The sequence below is a fragment of the Crotalus tigris genome, unplaced genomic scaffold (genome assembly GCF_016545835.1).
Source record: "Crotalus tigris isolate CLP2741 ecotype Arizona unplaced genomic scaffold, ASM1654583v1 scf7180000017614.5298720, whole genome shotgun sequence".
Classification (NCBI taxonomy): domain Eukaryota; kingdom Metazoa; phylum Chordata; class Lepidosauria; order Squamata; family Viperidae; genus Crotalus; species Crotalus tigris.
Window position 1 is genome coordinate 2,076,091 of NW_024096513.1, and position 27,089 is coordinate 2,103,179.

At 50.2% G+C, this 27,089-nt stretch overlaps 1 protein-coding gene across 5 annotated transcripts in view; it reads right to left on the bottom strand.

Annotated features, from left to right (window-relative positions):
• Positions 1-27,089, bottom strand: part of KIAA1522 (KIAA1522 ortholog) — a 43,534-nt gene that overhangs the window by 14,472 nt on the left and 1,973 nt on the right. Inside the window, exon 1 of one of the 5 annotated variants that reach the window (XM_039328430.1) lies at positions 16,107-16,214. The exons of 2 other annotated variants lie outside the window; for them this stretch is intronic. In XM_039328430.1, the coding sequence (XP_039184364.1) occupies positions 16,107-16,194 (88 nt within the window). In that variant the 5' untranslated portion in view covers positions 16,195-16,214. Of the gene's footprint in view, positions 1-4,421; positions 4,562-16,106; positions 16,215-27,089 lie in introns of those variants that run through there. 2 more of the 5 variants (XM_039328445.1, XM_039328453.1) reach the window with 2 other exon arrangements.

A 27,089-nucleotide genomic window follows, 5' to 3' on the forward strand; every position in this document is an offset into this window, starting at 1 on the left:
TTACCAGACCGTTTTTGCCACCCACCGAGCTCTTAATAGCTGTTTGGATGCTATTTAAAAACACAACCTCCTTTTTAATCTGATCTTTGAGGAGTGCTTAGACAATTGATCACCTTGTCTGGGGTGAGATTTTACAAACCTCTCATCATCTCCCTCGGAGTTGATGACAGGCTGGAGCTTAAACCTGGGTGTTGGCTGTGCCATGGAAAGCAGACAGGGACCATCCTTGTAGTTGCCATTGTTCAGTCTTGTGTCCGGTTCCTCGCAGCCTCATGGACCAAGGCGGGCCATGCCCTCCACCCCCACCCCCACCTCCCCACCCCGTCTCCCAGGCACAACCAATCGTAGCTTTGCAAAGAGCTCCCGAGGTCTGGGAATTCTGGGGGCAAACTGGAGCAATCTGCTGCGACTCCAAAGGCAACAGACAAATGGCTGGTCTCCCCCACCCCACCCCCGACCAGCATCACCTGCTCTGACCCCAACCCCTCAGCCCCTCACAGAAGGGAGCCTCTTAACCTGGTTCTCCTAGCTGTTCAGCTGGAGAGGCCAAAGTTCAAATCTCAGGTCTGGCTCCCAGGCAGCACTCCACCTCTGGCAGGGCAGGGGTCCTCCACTTGCAGCCATCTGTCTAGCACTCACATTTGATGTTCTGGGGGAAAATGATGTAAGTCCTCGCACTTATGACCGTTGCAGCATCCCCATGGTAAGGTGATCACAGTTTGCCCATTAAGCAACCGGCATGTATTTATGATGGTTGCAGCATCCCAGGATCAGGTGATCACCATTTGTGACCTTCCCAGCCAGCTTCTGACAAGCCAAGTCAATGGGGGGGAACTTGATTTTCTTAGCGACCACATGATTCACTTAACAATTGCAGTGATTCACTTAACAGCCATAGCAAAAGGGTTGTAAAATTGGGTGTGACTCACTTACTTGCTTAGCAATGGAAACATGACTAGCCCCAATTGTGGTTGTAACTTGAGGACTACCTATATAAGGTCGAGTGCTTCTGAACCAGAGCAAGAAAAAGTGGCTCCACAGTCCTGTTCACGAGAACACTTGCAAGGCTAGAAATTAAGACCACTTAAGTGTCTTGAGGATGAGAGCATCAACTGCAACGCCCAGAAATCATGCACTTCTTGGGCTGCATCTCTTTGTGTGCCTTTTCCCTAAAAGCAAGCTAGATTTAGATGGCAGCCACCAACAAGACCTGTTTAAAGCCATAATGTGGATGAAACCAGAAGATCAGTACCATCCTGCCTATCTGAACTCCAGGAGTGACAGGAAGGTCATCTTCCCCCAGGCTGAAGGGGCCGACTTGGCATTTACTTGGTTTCCATCGCTCTCCTCTTCCCTCTCCACAATCTGCTTCTCCTTTTACAAAATCAATATTGATGGAGTCTCCCTTCCTGAGCATCCTTGCTCCTTTCTCCTTCTTCCCAGGATAAAATAGCCTGAAGCCAAGCAGAGCAAGCAAGCCTCGCCCGCCCCAGCCCCCGCCCCTCTGGAAGTCAAGGCAATTTGGGCATCAGAGGGACCCTCATCCTTCACAGAAAACAAAACAGCACTATTTTGGTTATAGAATTTAACTCGATAACGTATTATTCAGCCTCTTCCAACCTGGAACCCCTCCGATGGATTGGACTACAATTCACATCACCCACAGGCACTTGGTACAAACCACAACCATCTGAAAATGACAAAGGATGCATCACGATGCGATGACGCAATGCCACCTTTGGTACTTAATATCTGCTTGGACACAAGCAGATACATGTGTTTTGCAATGTTGCAATTCACACCATATCCTGCCTCCCTGCCTGCCCCAGTTGGTTGGCCCCCAATGATGGGAATTGTGTCCTCCAGTTTGGCAGTGGGACTTTAGCCCAGGCATCAATCCTTGGAAGGCGGCAATCAGATAGCAAAAGGTGGCTGTGCTCTTTCTGGCTTCAAGTTCTCAGGGAGCAGCAACAGGAAGACCCCTTTCCCACCTAGGGAATCGCATCCTAGGGCGTGGGCTGCACCCGGGTGCCACCACTTGGACTACTGCAACCAGTCTGCATTGGCAATCTTTGGACCCAACTGGGTCTTCACCTGGTCCAGCACCCAGTGGAAAGTCTGCTAGGATCCGCCCCTCCCTGGCTAATTTTGAAGTCCATGCAGTAGGTTCCTCTCAGGCCCAACTCAAGAGTTCCATCTGGCACTGCCTTGAGAAGTCCACCATCCTTCTGTTATTTTGAAAAGGGCTCCTTGTGAAATTCACGGACCTGGATCTTATGCAACCTGCTCCCCCAGCTGCCCAACCGACAGGACCCCCTTCTCATATGATTTTTTATTGGTCTTATTTCATCAGGCATCCACCTCTATTTGAATGCTGGGGGGGGGCATGCTTCTTTTATCTAGTGGGGGAATACATTTTTGTTTTTTCATAGCCACGTATAATCTCAGAATTACACAACTGGGGCAATTAACAAACATGTTAAATAAAACACTTTTTTTCTTCATACTTCTTTCAATACATAAATGCATGGAGCTATATTTAACTAATTATGGAATGAAAAATTGTATAATTAACTACAACTTCTTTAAGGATGATGTGGCACTGACTACTGAAACAACTTATTAAGGGAACTGAACTGACTGTAAGAGTTCTGCACGGTTGGATGTCTAAAATAGCATCTTATATCTTAAAAGTAAATCCGACACAGAATTTAACTGAATTTGCAAAACCTTTCCAGGTTACAGTTTCATATATGGATTTATATCACCTCCAAAATTTTGGTTTCGCTTTATGTACATTTTAATATGTACATAAATATCATCTATGTTCTACATTTTAATATTTTAAATTTATAAGATTTTTAAAATCAAGAGTGACTTCTAGTACTATTAATAGAATGTATGGCAGTTTATATAGTTTACAATCTTATTTTTTTTACTAAATATTGTTCCTGATATTTAAATTATGTTTAAAAGTTTTACAATGAAGTTTAACTTCTTTAAAAAAACTGCACAATATATTTAGTTACAATACATTAATAAAATTCTGAAAAACTAAAAAGAATTATGATTAACAATGCTAGAACTTTGTGCACTGCAATGCGCAGTAACCCTCACAATTAACACAAAAAGTACTTTTTTAGGGACTCAAAAGGTTGCTAACTTGTGAAATGAGTCTCAAAGGGGCTTTTTCTTTTTCAAAAGACAACTGGACTTTTTTTGTTTTTTGCTTGAAGAGCTTCTCATAGCTTCTCATCCAAGAAGCTTCACCAGTTCTATATTCCTACCCAGCTGAGTATGGCTGACCTTGAAAAGCTCAAGCCACAAAAATCCCCAGACTTGCAAAGTTATAAAGATCTCAAACAGCGGCAATGGGAAACCACCGTCGCTGTCATTAAAACTATGATTGTCAAACAAACTATGTTTATGTATCCACAAAATCACTGGGAATCCAGATTACCCGGAAAGAGATTTTACATTTATCAATCCTCCATCTCCATCACAGCAACGTAAAGGTGTGTGGACTTCATCTCCCAGAGTTCCCCAAGTAGCAAAGACGGCGAGGGAACCCTGGGAGTTGAAGTCCACGCATCTTTCAGTCACGAAGGGGGACAAACCCCGCCCGGCCAGCTTCTCCCGCTCCGGGGCCACCCCGGGGGCTTCCCAAGAGGCTGGCTGGCCTGCCGCGTCTCTCGCCGAGGAACTCCCGAAGGGGCCAAATGCACCGCAGCCAGCGCCCCGCCACCGTCGAGCGAGGGAGAGGCCGGGCAGCCCCAGGCCCACCGGAGCTTCTCCCTCCGGGCTGCCCTCCGGTCAGCGCCCACCTCCGGGGCGGCCTCTCTCCGAAGCTCCAGGGCGCCCCCTCGGCGCCTGCCCCGGGCTCGCTTCTCACCGCTGCCTCCGGCTCGCTTCCGCGGCTCGGAGGGGGTCCGAGAGCGCAGGAGCAACGCCGGACGGCCGGGCCTTCGCCGCCCTCCCCGACCAAGGAGGGAGCGGGCGGGGGCAAGCCGGGCTCTCCCCCCACCCCACGCGCGAAAAATGCCCGGCCCATCCTGGCCTCCAGCAAGCGGGGGGGGGCGGTCCGTGGCGGAGAGGCAAAGCCGGGGCTGGAAGAGCCTGGCGGGGGGGGGAGCCCACGCCCCAAGGCCGCCCTCCTCTCCCGCCCGCGCCCCGCCCGCCGCCAGAAGCCTCCGCGCCGGGGAGGCCTCCGGGCAACAATGGGGCGGCGGGCGAGGATGGCGGGGGGGGGAGAAGACCCCAAGCGCGCCGCAGCCCCTCCCACGCCCCGCTGCGCCCGATCCTCCCACGCGCAGCCCCCCCCTCCGGGCAGCGACTGGACACGCCCGCTTCCCTCGCCGGGCTGCTCCGCCGAAGCGGCTGCCGGGGAGGGCGCGGTGGGGCGCGGGAGGCGGCCGGCTCACCCTTCTTCTTGAAGAGCGCCAGCAGCGAAGGGAGGTTCCTCCCGAGCAAGACCACCATCCCGCCGCTCCGGCTCGCTCCTGCCGGCGGGAGCGCAAAGCGGCTGCTCTGGCTCGCCTCCTTCTCCTGCCCCCCCCCCGCCGCCGCCCTCCTCCCCCCTCCCTCCCCGGGCACGAGGAGGAGGGGCCAGCCGCACGGGGGGGGTCGCCGTCCTCGAGGTCAGCGCCGGGACAACGGGGGGAGGGACTTCGCACGCACTCCGCCCCGCGCCCGCATCCCTACCCAGCGCCGCCTCCCGACGCGGGGCTTCCACGGAGCTCCCCGGCTGCGCTGCGACCCTCCGCTCGGCCCGGCGGCCCAGCCGGGACTGGCGACCGAGGTGCGGCTGTATACTAGCGTGTCCCCCTCCCCTCCTGGCGGTGGCTTTAACCCAACCTGCTAATCTTGGTTAGGCTCGTCTTTACTTTTGGATCAATTGGCGCGGAAAGACAGGAAATGGGTGACTGGAGGAATCTAGTCGAGCCTGTTGGGGAGCCCTGCAAACGAAGCCCGTATTAAGAGAGCCGCTTGATTAGTGTAAAAGCCAATATTGTCGGATGAGCTGCTTCCCGCCAGCCGTATGTGACCTGCCAATTCAAAGGTGCCCAAAACGGAGGGGCTTCTGGGGTCTTGGACTACCAGGCAGCCAGCATTACGTGGCCAAGTTCACACAACATGCTGAACCTACCAAGAAACCAGAACTGCTGTATTCGTATGGACAGCTTGTCCCAATACAGATAGTCCTCGACTTACAACCGCTCATCCTGTGGTACACTGAAAAAAGTGAGTTACCACCAGTCCTTGCATTTATGACCATTGCAACATCCCCGTGGTCATGTCATCCAAATTCGGATGGTCGGCAATCTCTCTCGTGATCCAACTTATCTTTAAGGGTGTGATAATAAAAAGGGGAAGAAAACTACATAAAGGGCTGATTAGCACCCTGAACGCCCTCCTCCCACCTTTCCATTTAACCACCTTTGCTGCTTCTTAAATTTTATAACTGTTCTTATGTTTAATATTTTACTGGTACCCTGCCCAGAGGGAGATAGACAGTTTCAAAATGTGATAAATGAAATAAATAAATGCCGCTCTGGCCGCTGGGAAAGTGGGGCATAAAACAAATTATCAACTCCACCCAAAAGTCTCTTGCTTGCCATTGTTCGTTTCAAGGGGCCCAGGCCGGGCTTGTGAAGACTCCCTCTTCAGCCTCTAGTCAAGCCCCCCTCCCCACTTCACAGCCAGATCCCAACTGCCTTCTCAGCAAACCCCAGAAAGAGTGGGGGTCCCACTCAGGATCACCCTTCTTCACATCACTCAGGCTCAGCAGGCAGAACTGCGGGGGGGGGCACGTGGGGCTTACAATCAGCTCTTCCACTGGCTGCTTTAAGGTTATTTAAAGAGAGTGGGAACAATCAGTCGGTGGAACAGCTTTCCTCCAGAAATTGCAGGTGCTCCATCACTGGAGGTTTTCAAGAAGAGACTGGGCAGCCATTTGCCTGAAAGGTGTAGGGACTCCTGCTTGAGCAGGGGGTTGGACTAGAAGACCTCCAAGGTCCCTTCCAACTCTGTTCTTCTCTGTTCTATGATGTGAGAGAAAGTGGTTTGGATAGGAACAAGGTTGGTCACAGAGGAACATAAACTTTTCCCTTCATTTATTTCCTCAGAGGACTGGAGGAAAAAGCAGCATTTCTCCTTATACAGTAATATTTTCAGCTACGGCAAGAGAGAGAGAGAATGGCTGGAAACAAGGCCTTGAGCCCTGTCTCCCTTACTTCCTCCTCCATCACTCCTAAAACAGAACATGGAGCAATGAAAGGAGGGCTGCACATGGTCCCCTTATTTATTCAATTTAGTTGCAGATTATAGCAAGAAAAATCCTGGGCCAGAAGACACTGGAATTAAAATTCCTGGGAGGAACACTAACAGACGCAATCAGACAGAGTCATTTATGAATAATGAAAACCAGAGATGACTTTATTGTCAGCCACCCAGGTTAGAAGGATCTTCCCAGCGTTTGCCTTCCCCTGGAACCCGCCAGAGGAGGCGTCATGGATCTGGGTCAAGCAGGTCAGCCTCACACTGCTTCTGGCTGTGTAAGGCCTCCAAAGCAGGCCCTCCCTTGACTGACTCCTCCTTTCAGCTAGCTGGCAGTTTCCCAACACAACTTCAAACAATACTATGTGGGTAGTTGAAAGCTCAATATTTAAAAAAAATGAAGATTATGTCTGCAAATAGAGCTAACCCAGAATAAACAAGTGGGGAGGAAGTTGGAATGGCAACTGATTTATTTTCCGAGGCTCAAAAAAAAAAAAAAAAAAAATCACAGGGATGGAAATCGTCATCATGAAATACAGCTATTTCTGCAGCTTAGGAAGAAGAATACCACAAATCCAGACAAACTATTAAAGTGCAGAAATATCAGGCTGGCAATATTGGTATGTATGATCAAGGCTACAATTTTCCCAGTTGTAATGTCCCGTATGGCCGTGAAGTTGGACCTCCAGAAAACCTGAATGAAGAATTGATGACTTTGAACAGGGGCTCTTGATAAAATATTGCCAATAATTCCTTGAACCCCAAGAAGAAAGAATCCAACAGTTTATTGGTGAAGAAAGTACTAGTGAAGAACATCCAGTGTGCTCAGGAGAAACTGTAATGATGAAGCTAAATTTTAAACATTTGGGACTGACCGTTTGGCAAACTGGTCTGGCACTCACAGATTGCCGGGTAGTGAGAGACCAAAATGTCAGAGCGCTCATTTCAAGGGGAGAAAGGCCAGAGGTCATCAAAGCAAAGACTTCCAGGAGGAGCCCCCTACCATAATGTTTCTCAACCTCAGATGTGTGGACCAACTCCCAGAACCCCCAGCCAGCACAGTTGAATTCTGGGAGTTGAAGTTCAACACATCTTAAATTTGGTGAGATTGAGAAGCTCCGCCGAGGCCAGGGGTAGGCAACCTTGGCTCTTTTATGACTTGTGGACTTCAACTCCCAGAATTCCAGAGTCAGCATGGCTGGTTCAGGAATTCTGGGTATTGAAGTCCACAAGTCATAAAAGAGCCAAGGTTCCCTACCCCTGGCCTAGCTCATCCCCGAAGGCTCCCTGCCTGCTGAATACATCCCCAACCCATCTGGGTTCCAGGCCAGTGCAAGGAGCACTGCCTGGTGGTGGCGGGAAGCGTGCAGGGCAGTGATGTCTGCCATACCCCTGAGGCAAACAGCAGGTCTTCCTCCCCCCCCCTTCTCCTAGCGCCACAAAAGCTGCTCTCTTACTCATCTCCTTTACCGCAAGCCTCCAAGAAATGCACCAGGACACAGTTAAAATGTAAGCAGGGAGTCAGCACATTCAGGCTTAGGAGCAGCCATTCAACTGTGAACAATGATTAACCAGCAGCCTTCAAACATGGCATTAGGCTGGAGTCTCACCCTTGTGCGGCTGAGCTAGAATGCCAGGACATCTGGCACAGGAGGCGGGCAGCGGCGGTACCTTTCAAAAACTGCAGGGGGGGGGCATTTCAACCTCACAATGGAGGGCGAGGCTTGCAAAACCAATTTTTAGGTAAAACAGCTGAGCTGGAATATACTGGGCGATTTGATCCTACTTCTCATGGATGAGAGAGAGGGAGGGAGGGGGGGAGTATTTCTTATCACGATGCAAGTGTGAGCAAGTGCTTTCTGAGATCGATAAAGATCGGCCAGGCCCTGCTTCGACTGCCAACGGCTGCTGCTCAGGAGATCTTTTCTCCCCCCCCCCTTTGAGCCGGGGCGGCTGATGGCCCTTCCCCTCACACGGCCCAGATCTGCTCTACGTTTTCAAAGCGCTGCAGATTGAAGCAGAGGTCCTTGCTGCTGCGGCTGCCACTTCCTCCTCCTCTTCCCAGTCCAAAGGGAACACTTGCCTGAGCAGGATGGGACAGGCTGTGGTTGTACATGATCAGCCAACTATGCAGGCCTGCACACGAGAAGGCATTTTGCAGGGCTTCCCTTCAAAGGCCTGGAGGCTGCCAGAAACTTCATCCCAGCCCCGCTGGGGCCGGTGCGCTTTCAGTGCTTCTTCAGGCAAACGAAGAGGCTGGTTTTGCAGGAAGGCCCTCGCAGCACGAGCATGCAGGTGCCTGGTGCCACTTCATGGACGTGACTGGGAGGCCCGTCTGGAATTTGGCAAAGCGTGCAGTCACAAAATGGCTGCTCCTGGAGAACAGGCTGGGCAAACCGGGAAGGGAGCGCCCTCAGCTTCCTACTCTCGTCTTTCTTTGGGCGGCAGACTGGCCTGCTTCCAGAGAAATCACGTAGCCCCCCCTCTTTCTGAAACACTGGGGGGGGGAGTGTCTCAGAAAATTGCCTGTCTTAAATCTCTCTCTTGTGCATTTTTGTTGCATGGATCAGAATAAAGAGCCCGGCTGTCCACAACCCATTTTCTGGACAAAAGTGGAAGACTTCTAAATCTATGTGACCATCAGCTGATTTCCTGCATCAGGCAGTGATCAAAAGCCCGGTAATCACTTTTACTGATGCAAAATCCAGAAAGCTAACTTGTCACATGGGCTGTTCTAGGCTGTGAAAGAAGCAAGGTGAGTCTAACAAAAGAGATCATCAAAAACTCTCCTGGCTAAATATTTACCAGTAAGGAGAAATCATGCTGATGCCTGATTACCAGTTTGTGAAAAGTCTCTTCTCCTTGCTTCCTAATCCTTATCAGCCCTTTGTAATACTCCCCCCCCCCCAAAAAAAGCCCTTTGGAAACCACTATCCTACACACACAGGGACACTTTTTTTACTTCAGGAAACATTTCCCTCTCACAGGTTGGACATGCTCAGAGGCACCCTTTTCCTTGCTCCTGCTCTCTCACAAACCAAAGACTTGTCAGTTGCCTAGGTTACATTTAAAAGTGAGCAGCTGCTGCCAGTATCTGCAGCAGGCAGAAGTATTGCATCTTAACGGGGGGGGGGGCTGGAAATTGTGGCCTGCAAGTTCCCAGCCGGCGCCTCAGCCACAGCACAAACCTGTCCTAGGGAATCTCAACTGTGGCGCTGGCAGCACTGAAAAGACAGAGATGCACATACTCGTGGCAGTCAGGGAGAACTGAAGGGAGCTCTGCAGGGCACGCAAAGAGGTGTGCCAGTTTCCACGGCAATGCCCGCCAGATTAAGCACAGCCCAGGGTGGTGCCCTAGAACAGGAGGAAGCGACTGGCTGCAAAGGCCCAAGTGCCACGTGGAGGCAGGATCAGGTTCTCCTTGTCCGAAGGCAAATAAAGGAGCCCCACCTTCTGCACACGCACACACAAAGCCTTGGTTGCACTGCTGTGCCCGCTCAGGTGGCCCTTCCCTCGTCGCTGCCCAGGCCCTGGAGGCCCCCGGTCACCAGCACGAGGAGACTGAGGCCTCCCAGGCCTGTTCAGCCCTGCCCGGCTCTGCATCCAGCAGTCCCTCAGCGAGATCAGGGTGGGAGGGACGGTGGGCATTTCCCTCGCTTGGGAAGGAAAAGGCAGGCGGGCGCCTGTGCGAGGAAGCCAAGCGCCCCAAGCGCCCTCTCCCCCGGAAAGGGAGATGGGGGCCCTGGCGCTGGCTGCCAGGTAAAGGGGAGCCGTCCCCGGCATTGGGGTGGGCAAGAGAGGAGCCATCGAGACGGCCTCCCGCCAAGGTTCCTAGCATCCAAAGCCGTTTGACAGTGAAATGGGCGGCATATACTATAAATAAATATAAATAAATAAAACCTCTCATTGCACAGGCCAGTTGGGCTTCCAGTGACAAGAGAGCCAAGTTCTTTAGCATCCTCCTCACCTTCACTTTATCCTCACAAGGAGCTTGTGGGGAAGGCTGGGAGAAAAGATCGCTCGAGGGGCTGAGCAGAGCTGGGCTTCCGTACGGCAGCCTCCATGTGCAAGTGTCCCAGCTGGCAATTGGGGGCAATACAACCACAACACTTCTGGAGGGCACCAGCTTGGGGAATGCCACAAAGAAAGGGGGGGTCAGGTTGTTCACCAGAGCACCAGAGGGAAAGACGAGAAACAATGGTTGGAAGCTGATCCAAGAGAGAAGCAACCTGGAATTAAGGAGAAACTTCCTGACAGTGAGAACAATCAACCAATAGAACAGCTTGCCACTGGAAATCGTGGGTGCTCTTATCACTGGAGGTTTTTAAAAAGAGACTGGACAATCAACTGTCTGAGATGGTATAGGTCCTCCTGCTTGAGCAGGGGGCTGGACTAGAAGACCTCCAAAGTCCCTTCCAGCTCTATTCTATTCTAATGCTGCCAATCCTCATGCCCCACACTTGGGGAGACGCAAGAGGGGGACGCAGCTCAGCAGGGCCCAGTGTGGGCAACTGTCCTCTTTTGCTCTTATCTTCAAGCTGAGATCCCCATTTTCCTGAAGCCCCGAATGCCAGGGCTGTCCCTCCTTTCCTCTCTCTGTAGGCAGAAAGTGGTTGGGCAGCCCCCAAGGCAACGGGGCACCCACCCCAGCCCCCAGCCCATTTGCTGGGTGCCAGAAAAATGCTGAAGCAACACAACGCACATTCCTTTGCTTTGTGGCCTCCGGTCGGTTGCCATGGGGTGGGCAGGGGCTGTCCCCCCCCCCTCTCCTCCCTGAGGTTCACCCCCGCAGTTCAGGGCACCTGATCAGATGCTCTTTCTCCAGGGGATGCCGACAGGCTTCAAGGGGTCCCCGGCTGGGCTCTTCTCCTAAGACCTGCTCTGACAGGTGCAACATGCCGGCCCAGGAGTCACCTGCTTGCACCCAGGGCACTGACTGTTGCCTTTGGGCCCAGATGTCTTCCAAGGTTGCAGAAAGAGGGGCGAGCAAATCAGGCGTCACTTACCCTTAATCTAGATCAAATCTCATTAATCTGGTTACTGCCCAGTCATGTGTTGAAAGATTTCCAGTCACACTGAACTTTAGAGTTTGAGGGGAGCTTGGAAGGGATGCCTTCAACCCTGGACTCAGTGTCTTAGGGGAATCAGCCACCTTGGATTACAAACCATGGATCATGGCTTAACACAGGGGAGCCCAACCTTTTTGGCTACTGGGCACAACTGGACTTGTGAGTTGTGGGCATCAGCACTGCCTCTGTAAGAGGGGACACAGCGTGCCCATGCACCAAATGGCTGCTGAGGAAGCCCAGGCCCTTCCCTTCCCACATGGGGTACGCAGCCAGAGAGGCAGCAACATCCTTGGGCCCAGAGGCTGAGGACACAGGAGAATTCACTGGATAAGCCCAATGCCCCAAAGCCAGCAGAGACCCCTGCTCCTTCCCTCTTCCTCAGAGTAATCCCAAGAGGAGCCTTTCTCTCCAAGGGTGCTGGACTGCAGCTGGCCAAGTGCCAGCCAAACCGACTGGGGAAAGGGGAGTTCAAATTCAAGGGATCTGGAGGATTTGCCAGGAGGGGAAGTTGAGGCAAACATCAAGGCAGAGCAGACGTGAGTTGGAAAAAAGCTGCCTGCCCAGAGGCCCTCCGGGGACCATCTGGCTGTCTCCTGGGCAGCCTCAGCATGGGTGCCGTGACACCATGCCAGCCCCGGTGCGCACACGTCACGATGTTCTGCCTGACATCACTGTGGCCCAGCTGCTGGTCTCTTGCAAAGCTGCGCATTCTGGTTCAAAAATTTTATTGGGGCTGTGAGTACACAAGATGCTTACCCAAGTCAGTTAACCTGATTTCTTTGCGGCTCAGTGCCGTGTGTGAAACCAGGAAAAAAAAAGACGGAGAACCCAACCAAAGGATCTGATTTCTCAACAAACCTGAACACTGGCCAATCTAAGAAAATGAAATTCAGCATAGATAAAATTGTACAGATTGTACACTTAGGCAATAGAAATCAAATGTAGAGGTACATTTGCAGCATAAATGAAGAGACAAGTCTTAACTGCCAGGATGCTTACAAAACTGAACCCCTTATCTCAATTCACCAACAGAAACTTTAGGTTAGAGCAGTGTTTCCCAAACTTGACAATTTTAAGGCATGTGGACTTCAACTCCCAGAATTCCACAGCCAGCGTTGCTTTCTGGGAGTTGAAGTCCACATGCCTTAAAATTGTCAAGTTTGGGAAACACTGGGTTAGAGGATAAGGAGTTGTGGCAGGGCTGCCTGTTTTTAAGCAGTTTTTTTAAATAGCCCCTGAAGTCTCTGAGCACAAGAAGAATGCATTTGCATTAGCATAGCAGCCCCAACTACATATTTATGTTGAGTGAATGGACTTCCTTCCAGGTCATGGGGTGCAACTTCCAGGGAGATAAATCTCCCCCTGCCCCCAATCAGTGTCTGAAAAAGAATTAATCTCGATCCTGGAAACTGGAATGTGGCCACCTGTTTCAGGATTAAGCAGCAAGTTAATCCTGTAAGGCCTTTCCCACATTTTTCCTACTTCCTTTCCATTGTCAATCAATCAATCAATCAATTAGAATAGAGGTGGAAGGGACCTTGGAGGTCTTCTAGTCCAGCCCCCTGCTCAAGCAGGAGAACCTATACTATTTCAGAAAAGTGACTGTCCAGCCTCTTCTTAAAAATCTCCAGTGATGGAGTGACCACGATTTCTGGAGGCAAGCTGTTCCATTGGTTAATTGTCCTGTCAGGAAGTTTTTTTTTTTTTTTAGGACGTTTTTCTCTCCCTGGCACCTCCTGGCTTCCCACATTCATTAAGCTCAGTTGCTTCCTCTATGGCTTTGGAATCTGGCCCCACCTCCACGGTCATCTCATCTGCTGTTTTAGCAACCAGCCCTGCCCCAGCCACATTCAAAACCACGTTTTTGAGGGCAAACTCCTGCAGCTTGAATTCCTATGTGGCTGTGGCTACATTCACACAGCTTTCATCCATTGTCTGCATTTGCACAATGCGCTCGACTTTAAGCTAACCAACCAGGCTGAGGTTGGACAGAATACTAGCCCACAAAAACCACCCCAAAGCAACCAAGGTTGCTAGCGAGTTGACCAAATACAGCAGCTGGGTTTGTACCTGACTTTTAGGAGTGGTGTGTAACACACTGCCATTACATCACAAGGTAGTTTGTGTGTTTTGTAAACTTGAGCACAGTGTCTGAACCTTTATTTATTACTTACTATTATTACATATTATTACTAATTGCCAACTGTAGTTTCTCAATTTGTTAAGCAAAGTGTATCACTGCCTAATTTAGGTAATCGTTAAGTGAAGGTTTTATCAGGATGAAAAAAAATGTAGGGAAAGATGTACCCTCAAATTTTTAGTAAACCATGTTCCTTTCAAAAATCAGAATAAAAAAACTAATCAGAAAATAAATCATAGCCAAAAACCCAGGACTTAATCTGGCTCATGTTTAGCTGCAGATTGATTGTCACAGCAAAGGACAATAATGACTACAGACAAAACTGGGGGAAATTAGCAGACTAATTCTTGTCCAGACACAGAGGCCGTGCAATATTTAACTTTGTTGTTTCTCTTTTCCTGTAGGGCTTATTTTAGCAGCTGGGCAGATGAAGAGCAAAGCTGGCTAGGAAATCAAGTTATCCAGGGTAATGCAGGAGCACTGGCTGTCCTGTGGGAGGGGCTCCGGAGCCCACCCTGCTTAACTGTTCAAACTGGCACAGCCTGTCAGGGGTCTCTTTTGCCTGAGCTCATGTCAGTCTTTATGCTAGCCTTGCAAAAATGTGGGTGACACTGAATTTACGGGGGGGGGGGGCTGCTGCTGAGCTATTTCACTAAAAGCAGGCAAACCCAATTGTACATCAGTAAAACACCCAACATCTGGATCAAATGGGGTATTGGTATCATTCTTAAGCAGGCCTGAATAAAATTCAAACAACTTCCTTATTAAATAAAATTCAAGTTAAGGAACTGATTGACACAAGCTAGGGGTATTAATAGGCTTAACCCAAACTAAACAAAGTGTTTTGTGGGGAAAATTCGTGCGTGGGGGAAACACTGGTTTCTCTTAATCAGCAGCAGCAGCCAATTATTACACAGCAAAATAACACCCTCACCTCTCCGGACCACGCGGTCCAGAGCACGGGACCATCAGTAGACCAAAACCTAGAACCTCCTCCACCCCCCCCCACCCCCCTCCGGTGCTTCATTAGGCCAACCCACCAGGCTGGGAGGGGGAAACACCCACAGCTTTGTGTTCCAAAGGCTCAGCATTTCTCACACTCAGAAAGCTTAGTGCTAATTAGGAGGACCTCTATAACCGTGAAACACAAATTAGCCAGTTGAGAGACGGGGTTGCCTTCCCTTTTATTCATCATGATTAGCACCCATAAAGTATAATCAAGATGGATTAAATGAAATAACAACAATTAAAGCTATCTTTTGTCATCAACGTATTCCATTATGCCAGGGCAGCATCCAAGCACCTGACGTTTGCAGTCTAAAGTACAGAGCAGGGCAGAGGCCCCAAAATCACAAAGCATCAGGAGGATACAATTAGGCCAAAGCAGCAGGTGCTCCCTGCCTTTCCTTCTGGCTTCAGGCAACCTGCAAATCCAGCTGCTGAATGGAGGGAGTGCATCATACACATTGTCATGTCACCTGCATGGTGCAAAAGGTGCACTTCACGCAATCTGCTGTTCAACTGGTTGGCAATAAAATCAAAATTATTAACCAGTGAATCAGTCGCATAACATGGTGCATCCAACATCCTGCTCCTCCTACTGTGGTGCTTCATAAACCATAGTCTATGGTGAAGCCCATACAAACACAGCCAAACTGGGGCATCTTTTCTCAACTAGAGCAGCGTTTCTCAACCGTGGCAACTTGAAGGTGTATGGGCTTCAGCTCCCAGAATTCTCCAGCCAACCATGCCATTTGAGGAATTCTGGGAGTTGATTCCATACATCTTCAAGTTGCCAAGATTGAGAAACTCTGAACTAGAGTAAACAAGCCAAGGCTAGCGCAGCTCCCTCTCTAAGTTTTATGCTCCTCAGACACACAAAGGTAAAACCAAACACACACACACCCAGGCATAAACCATGCTGAGTGAACCCAGCAGCCCTGCGTGGGGAAGTCAAAATACACCAGTTAGAAACCAAATCACTTCCAAGACTATTATTTGACCCCCACTTCTGCAGGCACCAGCACAACTGCTTGACGTTTACACGAAACGGCGGGGGGGGGGGAGGGAAAGCTGCAGCCGCAAGGAGGATGAAGGCAGCGCCCCCTCCCCGCCAGGGCTCCCCGGGACTTCAGGTGTTGCCCGAACTTTCTGGGGGTCGCAATTCACATTTTCCACCGGGCCGAGGGGAGCCCCCGCCCTCCAGCGGGAGGCAGAGAGCACGCGCAGAGGGCAGCTCCGGCCGGGCATCCCCCAAAGGCAGAAGCCGCCCGCCGCCCAACCGACCCGGGGCTGCCCCGGGCCCCGCACGCCGCCCCGCGGGGCTCAAGCAGGCCCGCAATGCAGCCTCCGCGCTCCGCCGCCGTCCCGCGAGAGGGCCTCTGAGCGCGTGCCGAGCGCCGCTCCGCCAGCTCCGCGCTTCCCAGGAGGCGCATCAAGGTCACCCCGCTGCCGCCTGCGGACCAGCCGGAACCGGCCAGGAGCTTCGGAGCCGAGGGGCTGCCAAGGCGGGAGGAGCCGCCCCGAGTCCCCGGCGCCCCTCCTCGGACTCTGCCGGGAGGCTTCCGCCCCGGCCAGCACCTGCCCCGCCTGCAGCCGCCGCCCCACCTGTCCGGCCCTACCTGTCCTGGCCCGGTGGGCGCGGGCGAAGGTCCAGAAGGCCCAGGGCCGGGCGCCGGGAGCGCTGCGCTTGCGGGACGCGTTGCCCATGGCCGCCTGCAGCCGCCCCCCCGCCCCCCACCCCACCCCACCCCACCCCGGCCGGCTGCGGGCGGGGGAGGAGCGGGACGCTACATGAGGGCGCGGGAGCCCCGAGCGCCTCCCCGTCCCCGCCGAGCCTCGGCGCCCGCTCAGCCCGGCCCCCGGCGCTGCCTCGTCGCCTGCCAGCCGTCGCCGCCTCCCGCGGGGCTGCCACGGAGCCAATGGAGGGACCGGGGAGGAGCCCGAAGCATCCCCGCCGCCCCGCTCCGTTGTCAGGTGGCTTCTCCGGGGCCGCCGCTCGGGGAAGCGCCCTGCTTTGGCACCCCGGGACTGAACCTCGGGTCAGCTGGGTCCTGGGGGGAGACCAGGAGGCGGTTGATAGGAGCCCCCCCCCCAGTTTTGCCAGAGTATAGTTTCCCTGGCCCTTGGCCCAACTGGCTGAGCCTCCTGGGATTTAGAGTCCAAGTACACATCAACCAGGTTTGCAAACATTTGGACCAGGCTTCCTGTTCACCCGAAATAGGTTCCTTCGTTTAGATACACAATATGTTACATGAACACAGTAATGCGGTAACACAGCTACAAGTATTTGCCACCATGGCAAATAGTAACACTGTTTCATTAACCTGGGCTAGAGACTAGCATGTTATGTAAGCCTAGAGCCAGAAACATCCTGTTTTCCCCACCCATGGTTTACATCCAGAAATTAAATTATACTTGTGCGGTCAAACTGTGTATTGTTATGGCGTCCTGGCACTGGAGAGTTACGATTTATGGACCGAAGTGCCTGGCATGCTAAGGAGTGCAATGGTGGTTAAGACCGCCAAGGTCCCTCCAACTCCATTACTCTGCTCTGCTCTCTTCTTAGCAATCTGCAGCTGGGGAGGGAGGATGAGAGCGGAGGCTCCTTCTCCCAGCTGGAGGGCTGCTTTCCCAACGTTTCGCTACCAGGCTGGGTAACCCCTTCAGTGGAGTTGAGGAGAGGTCTGTGTCCGTGCTCTTCTGTTTACAAGGGCTTCAGATGTGGCCAGTAGGTCTTGGCCTACAAGACCTACTGACCATGCAAAGCCCATATAAGCAGAACACCGACACGGACCTCCCCTCAACTCTGCTGAAGGTGTTACCCAGCCTGGTAGCGAAACGTTGGGAAAGCAACCCTGAAGGCTTGGGAAGGAGCCTCCGCTCTCACCCTGAGGAGCCTCAGGATACAAACATCGGAAGCCCACTCCAGTCCATCATTCTGGCCTCCTGGAAGGTCTCGCCCGTTTTCTATGGATGCCACCATTTCATGAACTAAACCTGAATCAGTTATAGAAATCCTTAGACAGTCCTTGACTTACGTTCATTTAGTGACAGTTCTAAGTTTCAGGGGCACTGAGAAAAGAGACTTATGAGCATTTTTCACTCTTCAGACCCTTACAGCATCCCCACGGTCACACGATCAGAGCGGTCTTGCATTTATGGCAGTTAAAGTGTCCTGGGGTCATGTGACCACCTTTTGTGACCTGACAATCAAAGTCAATGGGGAAGCCAGCATTATTTAACAACCAGGTTACTAACGTAACAACTGTGGCAAGAAACTCACTTAACATCTGTCTTCCTTAGCACCAAAATTATATGGTCATAAGTCAAGGTCTACCTGTCGCTGGCAAACATTAAGAAACTCACTCCATCACAGGCTAAAATACCAAATACGTGGATTGAAGCTAATATTACTTTAATATCCAAAGAAGACGCTGATTTGACGCAAATAAAAAACTGCAGACCAATACCGCTATTAAATGTAGATTACAAAATTTTCGCCTCAATAATAGCAGAAAGATTTTAGAAATTTCTGACCAAATTTATACATACAGACCAAAATGGCTTTCTACCTAAAAGACAGATAAAAAATAACTTAAGAATGATCCTAGATCAGTGGTTCTCAACCTGTGGGTCGGGACCCCATTTGGGGTCGAACGACCATTTCATGGGGGTCGCCAAACAAGGCTGTCCGCCATTTTTTTTCCCTTTTCCCTTGCTGTCCTACTCCCTCTTATTGGTGGCCACACCCACTTGGGGGTCACCACAACATGGGGAACTGTATTATGGGGTCACGGCATTAGAAAGGTTGAGAACCACTGTCCTAGATGTTTTAGAGTATGAAATTAATCCAGGGAAAGAGAATGGCTTCAATATTTTGAGATGCACAGAAAGCGTTCGACAACGTAAACTGGCAATTTATGTTCCAGCAACTACAGGAAATGGATTTTGGATCATCTTAGTTGCTCTTCTCTGAATTTTTTCCAGATTCTCAACATCTTTTTTGTGATATGGTGACCAAAATTGGCTGCAATATTCCAGGTGTGGCCTTACTAGGGTTTTATAAAGTAATACTAATACTTTGCGTGATCTTGATTCTATGCCTCTATTTATACAACCCAGGATTGTATTAGTTTTTTGGGCTGCTGCTGCACCTGGCTGGCTCATAGTCAAGTGATCGTCCACTAGAACTCCAAAGTCCCTTCACAGTTACTGTTTTTAAGCCAGGTCTCGCCCAATCTGTACTTGTACCTTTGATTTTTCTTGTCTACATGTAAAACTTTGCTTTTCTCCACACTGAAACTAATTTTGTTGGATAGGGCCCATTGTTCAAGTTTGTCAAAATATTTTTGGATCCTGAGTTTGATTCCAAGCACCAAAGTAATTTGGAAATGATGGTATTACTGGAAGGGAATAAATGGCTCTGGGGGGCAGGGCGATATTTTTATTTAAAAAAAGAAAAAGAAAATCGTGCATTAGGCTTAGTAGAGACTTAATGAACCTGTTTTTTTTTTCTCATTTTAGGTTTTTCAAAAACTCAAAAACCACACAACTGATTTTGGCCATGTCATCCAGAGGCCACAAAAAAGCTGGCCAGGAAAGCTGCCTGCCCATCTATTAAAAGCTGGAGAGAAAGAGAGATTAATTTTAGTAGCCCTTCCCTATCTAGAAAAGTTGCAGGAATTCCCACTCACTTTAGATGCAGCCAAGAAAATGATGGTTTACCAGCCAGCACTAACCTCTGTGGAGGCCTAACTAAGCAAAGAGAAATTCTGATTCCTTGGCTGACCTTTTGCAAAGCTTTCTCCTTGAAGTTACTCTGCTGTACAGGAAGTCCTTGACTTACAACTGTCCCTGTGCTGTGCAGCAAACAGAAAGTCCATCACAGACACAAAGTGCAATTCCATCTCGCCCTTTGCCTCCAAATGTGACTCCCTCACTCCCTGGCACTTCACAACAGCACCCCCTAAAATACACAACAACACACCTGCAAAGAAGCCGCACACTTTCAAAGATTTTTATTTCTAAGTCAACGTGAAGCGCAAGGAGGAAATTCTCCCAAGGATTTTTAGTCTACAAAGTCTTGTTTGAAGCCTCACCCGAGGTGAGGTTTTCTCTGCTTCCCTGACCCACTTCATATGGTCACCCACTGTGAAGACAGGCGTATTTTCCAGGAAACCCACCAAGCCCTGTAGTCAGTTTGGACCAACCCTGTTAGATTCCCAGCAGCAAAAAACATCCTAGGGGGTCGAGAAGGGCAAAGTTTTCCCCTGAGATTCACCTTTGGCTCTGCCCCCCCCAGGTGGGTCCAGACTCAGAAAGCTGCCCGAAGCCTCCCCTGCTCTGACCGGACTGGTGCTCCCACCCAGGCTGGGAACGGAAGAGAAGCTGCTTAAGTGGCAGTCTTGAGCCAAGTCACGGGTCATGGCGAGTGTGCTGGGGAGGCAGTTTCAGGAGCAGCCACATCGGTTTGCAAAGGAGCATTCCAGCCTCCGGGAGCAAAGCCCTTCCTCTGAAGGGAACAAAGGCCTACCTGCTGCTAAAACAAAAACAGGAGGCTGAGATCTGAAATCATTAACAGAAACGAGCCAGGAGGCTCCCGGCTCTTTCCTGCTGAAACCTGATTTCGCCCACCCACCCACCCACCCCCTCCAAAGGCGCCTGCCTCCTCCCTCCTCCTCTTGCAGCCCAGGGCATGGAAAAAGAGAGCCGTTTGTCCTGCGTCCCTTCCTTCCGCGGGATTTAGCCTGGGGTGAGGCTGTCTAAGATGACACTCTCACAAGTTGCCCCGGGATTCCTCACGTGCAAAAGCAGCCCACAGAAACTCCGGCACCGGTTTGACGAGTCTCATCCGCTGCGCTGGGTGTTTGCTCAGCCCTTCGCCTCCCTCCCTCCCAAAGGCCAGACTGTCCTGAGGAGGAAGCCTCCGAAACCTGGCTCCAAAGCCATCCTGGGCTCTAAAAAATCAGGTGTTGCTGTTGCACAAGGACCTCCTCGTCCACCGGACTAAGGTGGGAAAAACACACAAGTCTCTGTCTTTTCCAGCACAAGCCAGGTGCAAAGTTCTTCCGAGTGAGTCTCCATCTCACAAATGCCATTCTCAGCCCTCCTAATCCTGCAAACTACCCACAATATTTCCCAACAGCGAGTCCCTGGAAACCAGTTTTGCAATCCAGTTCAGGGTGCCATTAATGGAGCCAACACAGAGAGAGAGAGAGAGGGAGGGAGGGAGGGAGGGAGAGAGAGAGAGAGAGAGAGAGAGAGAGAGAGAGAGAGAGAGAGAGAGAGAGAGAGAGAGAGAGAACACCAGCCTTCTCCAACCTGATCCCTCCACATGTGCTGGACTACAAACCCATGATTCTCAGCCAGCCATTGGGGCTGGGGACTACCGGTATTGTCACCAGCCATAAGCTAATTAGAAGGTGTCCAGGAGGAGGACATTTTCCCTTGCAGGGCCGGAGGGGAACATGCCAGGCCCCTTCCTTCTCACCCGGAGCCTCCTCTGCCAAAGGGGGGCTCTCCCATCTGCTATGGGGCAAAGTCAGAGGTTAAAAGTCACAGCATGGTAGAGGGGGTGGGGGGGCGGGATTGACTGCTTTATGCAACTTGTAACATCAGAAGGCTTGGCTTTAGCAAGCCAGCATGCATTATGTCTCTGAAGTCAAAAAATGGCTTGTGCATTTTGAGTAATGGCAGATTGAGGGCGAGGGTTTAACAAAGGGCAAATATCTAGAGGAAGAGATAACTATTGTCTCGTCCTTGTTTGAACAATGACTATGATCTGCTAAGCCCCAGAAGACCCCCCAGAAACACCCCAGAATGGCCCAGGAAAGGCATCCATGGTGGGGGGAGGATGACATCAGCATACAAATGAGTTGAAACATGATATCATGATCTGATGATGCAAAAGTCACTGGTCTCCATCATACGTTAAGGCCGCCTGTATAACGGAGGCTGCCCCAACCTCAGCTGGGCTGCCCAGCCCAGCACACCCCCTTTGCAATGCAACAGGCTCCTGTAAGACTTGCATTGTTCGCCTAGAGCTGGGATAGGCAACCTTGGCTCTTTTATCACTCGTGGACTTCAACTCCCAGAATTCCTGAGCCACGAGTCATAAAAGAGCCAAGGTTGCCTACCCCTGGCCTAGAGTTGTGTTAGGGAATGGCAGGGGATGATGGGCATCTGCTGCTGCTTTGGTCCCAGAACCAGGAGGCCTGGGTGGGGAAGGTAAAGAAGTCAAGATGGGGGTCACAATCCTGCCACGCAAACCTTGCTCTTTTTTAGTTGCATTGCACATCTCTTACTATAAACCTTCTTATTTATTTTGCTTTATTTATTAAATTTATATGCAATCCATCTCACTGTTGGCAAAAATGTGAAATTGGGTATAAGTCAACCCCCTTGCTTAGCACTGGAAATTCTGATGCCAACTGTGGTCGTAAGATGGACACCACCTGGACTTTATTCCCTGCCCCCCCCCCAGGAGCCTTCTTTGAATGTTACAGTCACTGAAACCACACGGATTAAAAGCCACACAATCAATTACACTTTTAAATGAACCACATCTTTAGAATTAGCCACTTGGCTCATCTCACAAACCGAAGCAGGTCAGCCCTTGTGAGGGAGACCCCAGGAAGGCATCAGACTGAGGGCCAGACGGGAAGTTGAAAAGAACTCAGGGTCCTAGGGCATAAAATCTGATCAGGTCCTTCCCTCTGCTACAAATAATCAATTTTATTTATTTATTTATTTATGAGACTTATATACCGCTTTAAGTGCAAGCACTCTCTAAGCGGTGTACACCAGTAAGCAATGTGTATGTATGTATGTATGTATGTATGTATGTATATATATATATATATATATATATATATATATATATATATATGTATATATATATATATATATATATATATATATATATATATATATATATATATTTACATTGCCCCCAACAATCTGGGTCCTCATTTTACCTACCCCGGAAGGATGGAAGGCTGAGTATGTGGCAATTGTGGAAATATTCAAGGCAGAAACAGGGCAGGGAGCCTGTGTCAAACCTATCATGATGTTGTTGCACAAATGATGCAATCTATGCAACTTGTATCGGTCACAAAAGGCTTTCCTGCCAATCACCTTTGTCTTTTATAAGCCAGAGTGATGTCAAAAGAGTGCCATGTGACTGTTGCAAACCATGTATGTTGTATCATTTGTGCAATATTTTCATGATGTCATTGCAGTTTCTACCAAAGGCAGGCAAAAGATTCCAGGTAAGTACCCCGAATTTTCTTCTGGGTAGATAAATTAAGATTGGACAGTGAAATATCTTTTCTTCCTGGGATATAAAATAGGCTATTAATTTTTTTTCTTTCCTGAAACTGTCCGAGCCCCTCCCTGCCTATTCAAGGTTGATCCCAACATTGCAACTTTGTGCCAAGAGCTACCTGGCTGAGTTCCTCTCCTCTTTGTTTATAAGACAACATAAATTATGCCATTGCAGTCTCTTCCTTCTCAAGCAAATGTGTCCAGTTAACCCTTTAAAACTAGGCAGAATTGGTACTTTGGATCTTTTAATGAAAAGAATAACTGGGTTTTTCAGATGGTGGTGGGTCTTAACTGCATAGATCTGGAGGACCGCAGAGTTGCATCTGTGAGATGGCAGCTCCATACAATTGATAAATAAATAAGCAATATGTGAATGACGACCCCCATGTCTCTGCTCAACTGGGAGACCCACGGCTAGGCTACCTAAGTCCCCTCTCCCAGTCTGTCCCACCCTGTAGGGCAGGAAGGAAGAAGCAGTGTGCTTCTGGAGGCAAGAGGGTGAAAAAAGTCAGAAAGCGGCAGGCCCACTCCCTACTGGATACAGACGGGTGCTTACAGGGCACAGTCAAAGCCAAGATGGCAGCCACAATGGTGTGAGTGAAGTGTGGCCCGTTTCATCTTCTCCCAACTGTCTTGACCACACCCTACAGATGCTCCTGGGTGCAGAGAACTGCTAATCTCAAGTCTCCTTGGGTGATGCCCAGCCACGTCTGGACGGTCTCAGGTACCAGCGTGGCATGTTTGGTGTGTAATGGATGGAGCAGCCCCTGGACGCCTCGGGTGGCCCCCCAGGTGGGTCCAGACTTAAAAAGCTGCCCGAAGCCCTCTCTATTTTCTCAGAGTTCAGTATGAGTGAAAAGAGGCAGTTGTGGTTTAAACAAACCATGATTTGACTATGGTGTTGGCATGCTAGTAGCAGAACAAGCAAGCAGAGGCATTTGGGGGAAGGAGGGAGGGAGGCACTCTTTGTATGGGTGAAAATCAACTGGCAAAGGGATCCAAGGGAGGCAAAGTTGCAAAGCAGAGTGGAAGGAACCGGAAGGCAAATCTCTGCAAATCCTCTTGGCTTAAGACTTGAGAGGCCGGTTCAGTTCTAACTCCAGCCAGGAAAATGGTGCCCTGGCCACTTCACACACACACACACACACACACACACACACACACACCCCTCAAAAGGCTGTTGTGAAGATAAAGCAAAGAAAGATTCTCACTAAGCCACCTCCAGGTCCAGGGAAAGGCAAGACATACAAAACAGTTGCACACAGAACTCCTGGATTTGTTTTGGGATGTAAACACGACGGGGGGAGGGGCTGTTCCTCGCAATGGAATCATCTTTGCCCCCCCCCCCACTTGCCACCCTCACAGGGGCACCATTCTCGGCTGGCAGTGCCCGCAGGACAGGGTCCTTGGTCCCTGCCTCTCATCCAACAAGCTACTCCCTGCCCAGAGTGCAGAATCACCGGTGACAGGCCAGAAACCGCTTTCCCTTTTATAGCGCTTTCTCTCCATTGTCAGCAAGGCTGTAAAGCAATTCTAGAGGTCAGTCCCTTGCCCTCTTGGGTGCGTGTGCACACACACACACACACACACACACACACACACACACACACACACACAAACAAACACCCACATGCAAATGCTCCAGTAAAGGCGAGCCCTCCCATCCAGGCCTTGCTGGGCCCCTCAAGGCTGCTGCAGCTGTCGAACTGTGCATGAGCCCCGGTGCCGAAAGAGTCGAGCAGGGTGGGGCCCGTCTGCACTCAGCATTTTGGAAGGAGTGAATAAGATGTGCTGGGAGACGGCGGTGATTTCATCCAGCAGAACTCTGTTGGAGTCATAATGATCTGGCAAGCAGAGAACTTCACGTCTCCTTGGTAATCCACCGAGAAACTCACATGTGCGGCTCCCTGCGCTCACGTGCTTCAAGGGGACCCGGCCATCAAGGGTGTCCCCAAAGGGAAGGAAGGTTGCTTGTCAGGAACTACCCCTCTGCAGCTTCTTCCACAGTGCCCGCATTCTGACAACGCTCTTCTCTGCCCTTCTTTCCCACAAGGCCCAACCGTTGCTGGAGATACTTTCTGACAGCCCCAGCGTTTCCTCTCTTTCCCTTCAAAGCCCGTTCAAGGCCTCCTTGTTGTGACCAGGGCTGGGGGGAAATTCCACAGGGGGCAAGCATTAATTATTTCTGTTAAGTATAATTGCAGGGAATTAGGAGAAGGAATGTGTATACTTAATGTTACATGTGTCAAGTGCAGTGAGAATTGCATTTGCTCAACACTGGAAAGGGTGAAGAATTACCCCAGCGGAAGAAGAGATAATCAGGGAAATTTTGGACTGTGCAGAAATGGGCAGACTTGCATTGAAAATGAAGGAGAAAAAAGATTCACAATACTTTAGAACACGGGATACATTTTATCACTGGCTAGAAAAACAAGGTAGAGAGAAAGGAGTTTAACATGTATTAGTAAGCTAAATATTGGAACCCAGACAACATGTTGCTGCTAAAATATTAAGGATTTGTGATTATAAAAAAATAATAAAATATGGTTTTATATATATAAAAAAGGCCTTCTTGCTGTGACCAGGGCTGGGGAAGAATTCTGCGGGGGGGGGGAGGAAGCGTTAATGCTGGGGGAGCAGCCCCTCCCCCCTCCGCCCAACCCACTCACAGGGAGGTTGGTGTGGGGAAAGCAGGAGGAAGAAGGACTGTTGATTATGTTTGCCACCTTGAGTTATTTGTAAAAAAAATAATAAAAAGAGGATACTGTAAATAAATAAAATGAATGTTACTTGTACATCACGCTTCCTTCCAAAATGAAGCCAAAGTAAATATATTTTAAAAAACAGTTGAGCTGCAGACTAACCAGCTTTCGGGGGCTTCTGCAGGAGGACATACGTAAAAAGAGGGCAGGGCTCTGATCATGTCCACCATTTTGACTTTTTTGACACATGCACGCACCCCACGGACACCCTTCCCAGCGCCAGGCTGGTTTAAGTGGCTCGCTTGATCTGCCCCAACAGATGAACCACAGATCTCAAGACGGGCAGGTCTCCTTCCCCACCTGGCCAGCCTCCTGGGATTACCTTGCTGGGGGGAGGGGCGCAGAGAGAGAGAGAGAGAGAGAGGAAGAGAGAGGAAGAGGAAGAGCCAAGGTTGCCTACCCCTGGCCTTGTCCTTTTGGAAAGTCCTTCAGCTGTGGAGACAGGTACATTTTTCTACAGAATAACCAAAGTTTTGCCAACAGGTTTTACCTCACAGCACGGCTTTTCCTTCCAAGATACATAAACCTTCCGAAACAGACGTCCTGCTCCTGCAAACATAATCCCAGGCTTGTGCTGAGACCCACAACTCTCTAGGAAATGGCATTGTGGCAAATCAGGCTCATCTCCACATCCGTACAAGGAAAAGAGCACCGATTCTGGTCCCAAAGTTACGGAAGGGTGTGCAAATATTTCCAGATTGGAAAGCCACACACCAATGGCTGATGATTTTTTTTTGAAAAAGAACACTAATCTGTATCTGAAATTAAAAGGTGTCATCAGACTTTACCATCATTTTCCAGGGAATCTACCCAAAACTGCCCAATGTTCTTCGGATGCATTAGCGTATTAGCAGAGCCCCGTTCCAAAACCTGCCACTTTCCATGCCTTGAAAAAAGTGACTTAAACCAATCCTCGCACATATGACCTTCACAGCTTCCCTGCAGTCATGTGACCATGATTTAGGTGCTAGGCAACCAACGTGTCTTGCCAGCAGCTGCAGCGTCCCGGAGTTATATGATCAACAACTGCAACTTTCTCAGCCAGTTCCAGCAAACAAACAACGGGAGAAGATTCGCTTAATGACTTAGCAAAAAGAGTTGTAAAAGCAAGCATAGTCACCAAAATCAATCTTCCCCACCTGCTGCCTTCTAAATATAATGGCCTACAACTCTCATCATGCTCCCAACCCTTGTGAGAGAGCCAACCTCTGGGACGAGCACCAGTGTGAGATAGGATTATCTAGCTCAGTGTTTCTCAACCTTGGCAACTTTAAGGTGTGTGAACTTCAACTCCCAGAACCCTCCAACCAGCATGGCTGACTGGGGCATTCCGAGAGTTGTAGTCCACGCATCTTAAAAGTTGCCAAAGTTGAAAAATGTGGTTCTAACTGGACAGGACTCCTAATGCTCTCTGTCTTTTGGATGGCCCTGGGATTCTCCACATGACTCCCCTGGGATCGGGCAACCGGGCCGAGGTCTGCGCATAGAGCTGCACTCAGTCCCCCCTTGGCTCGC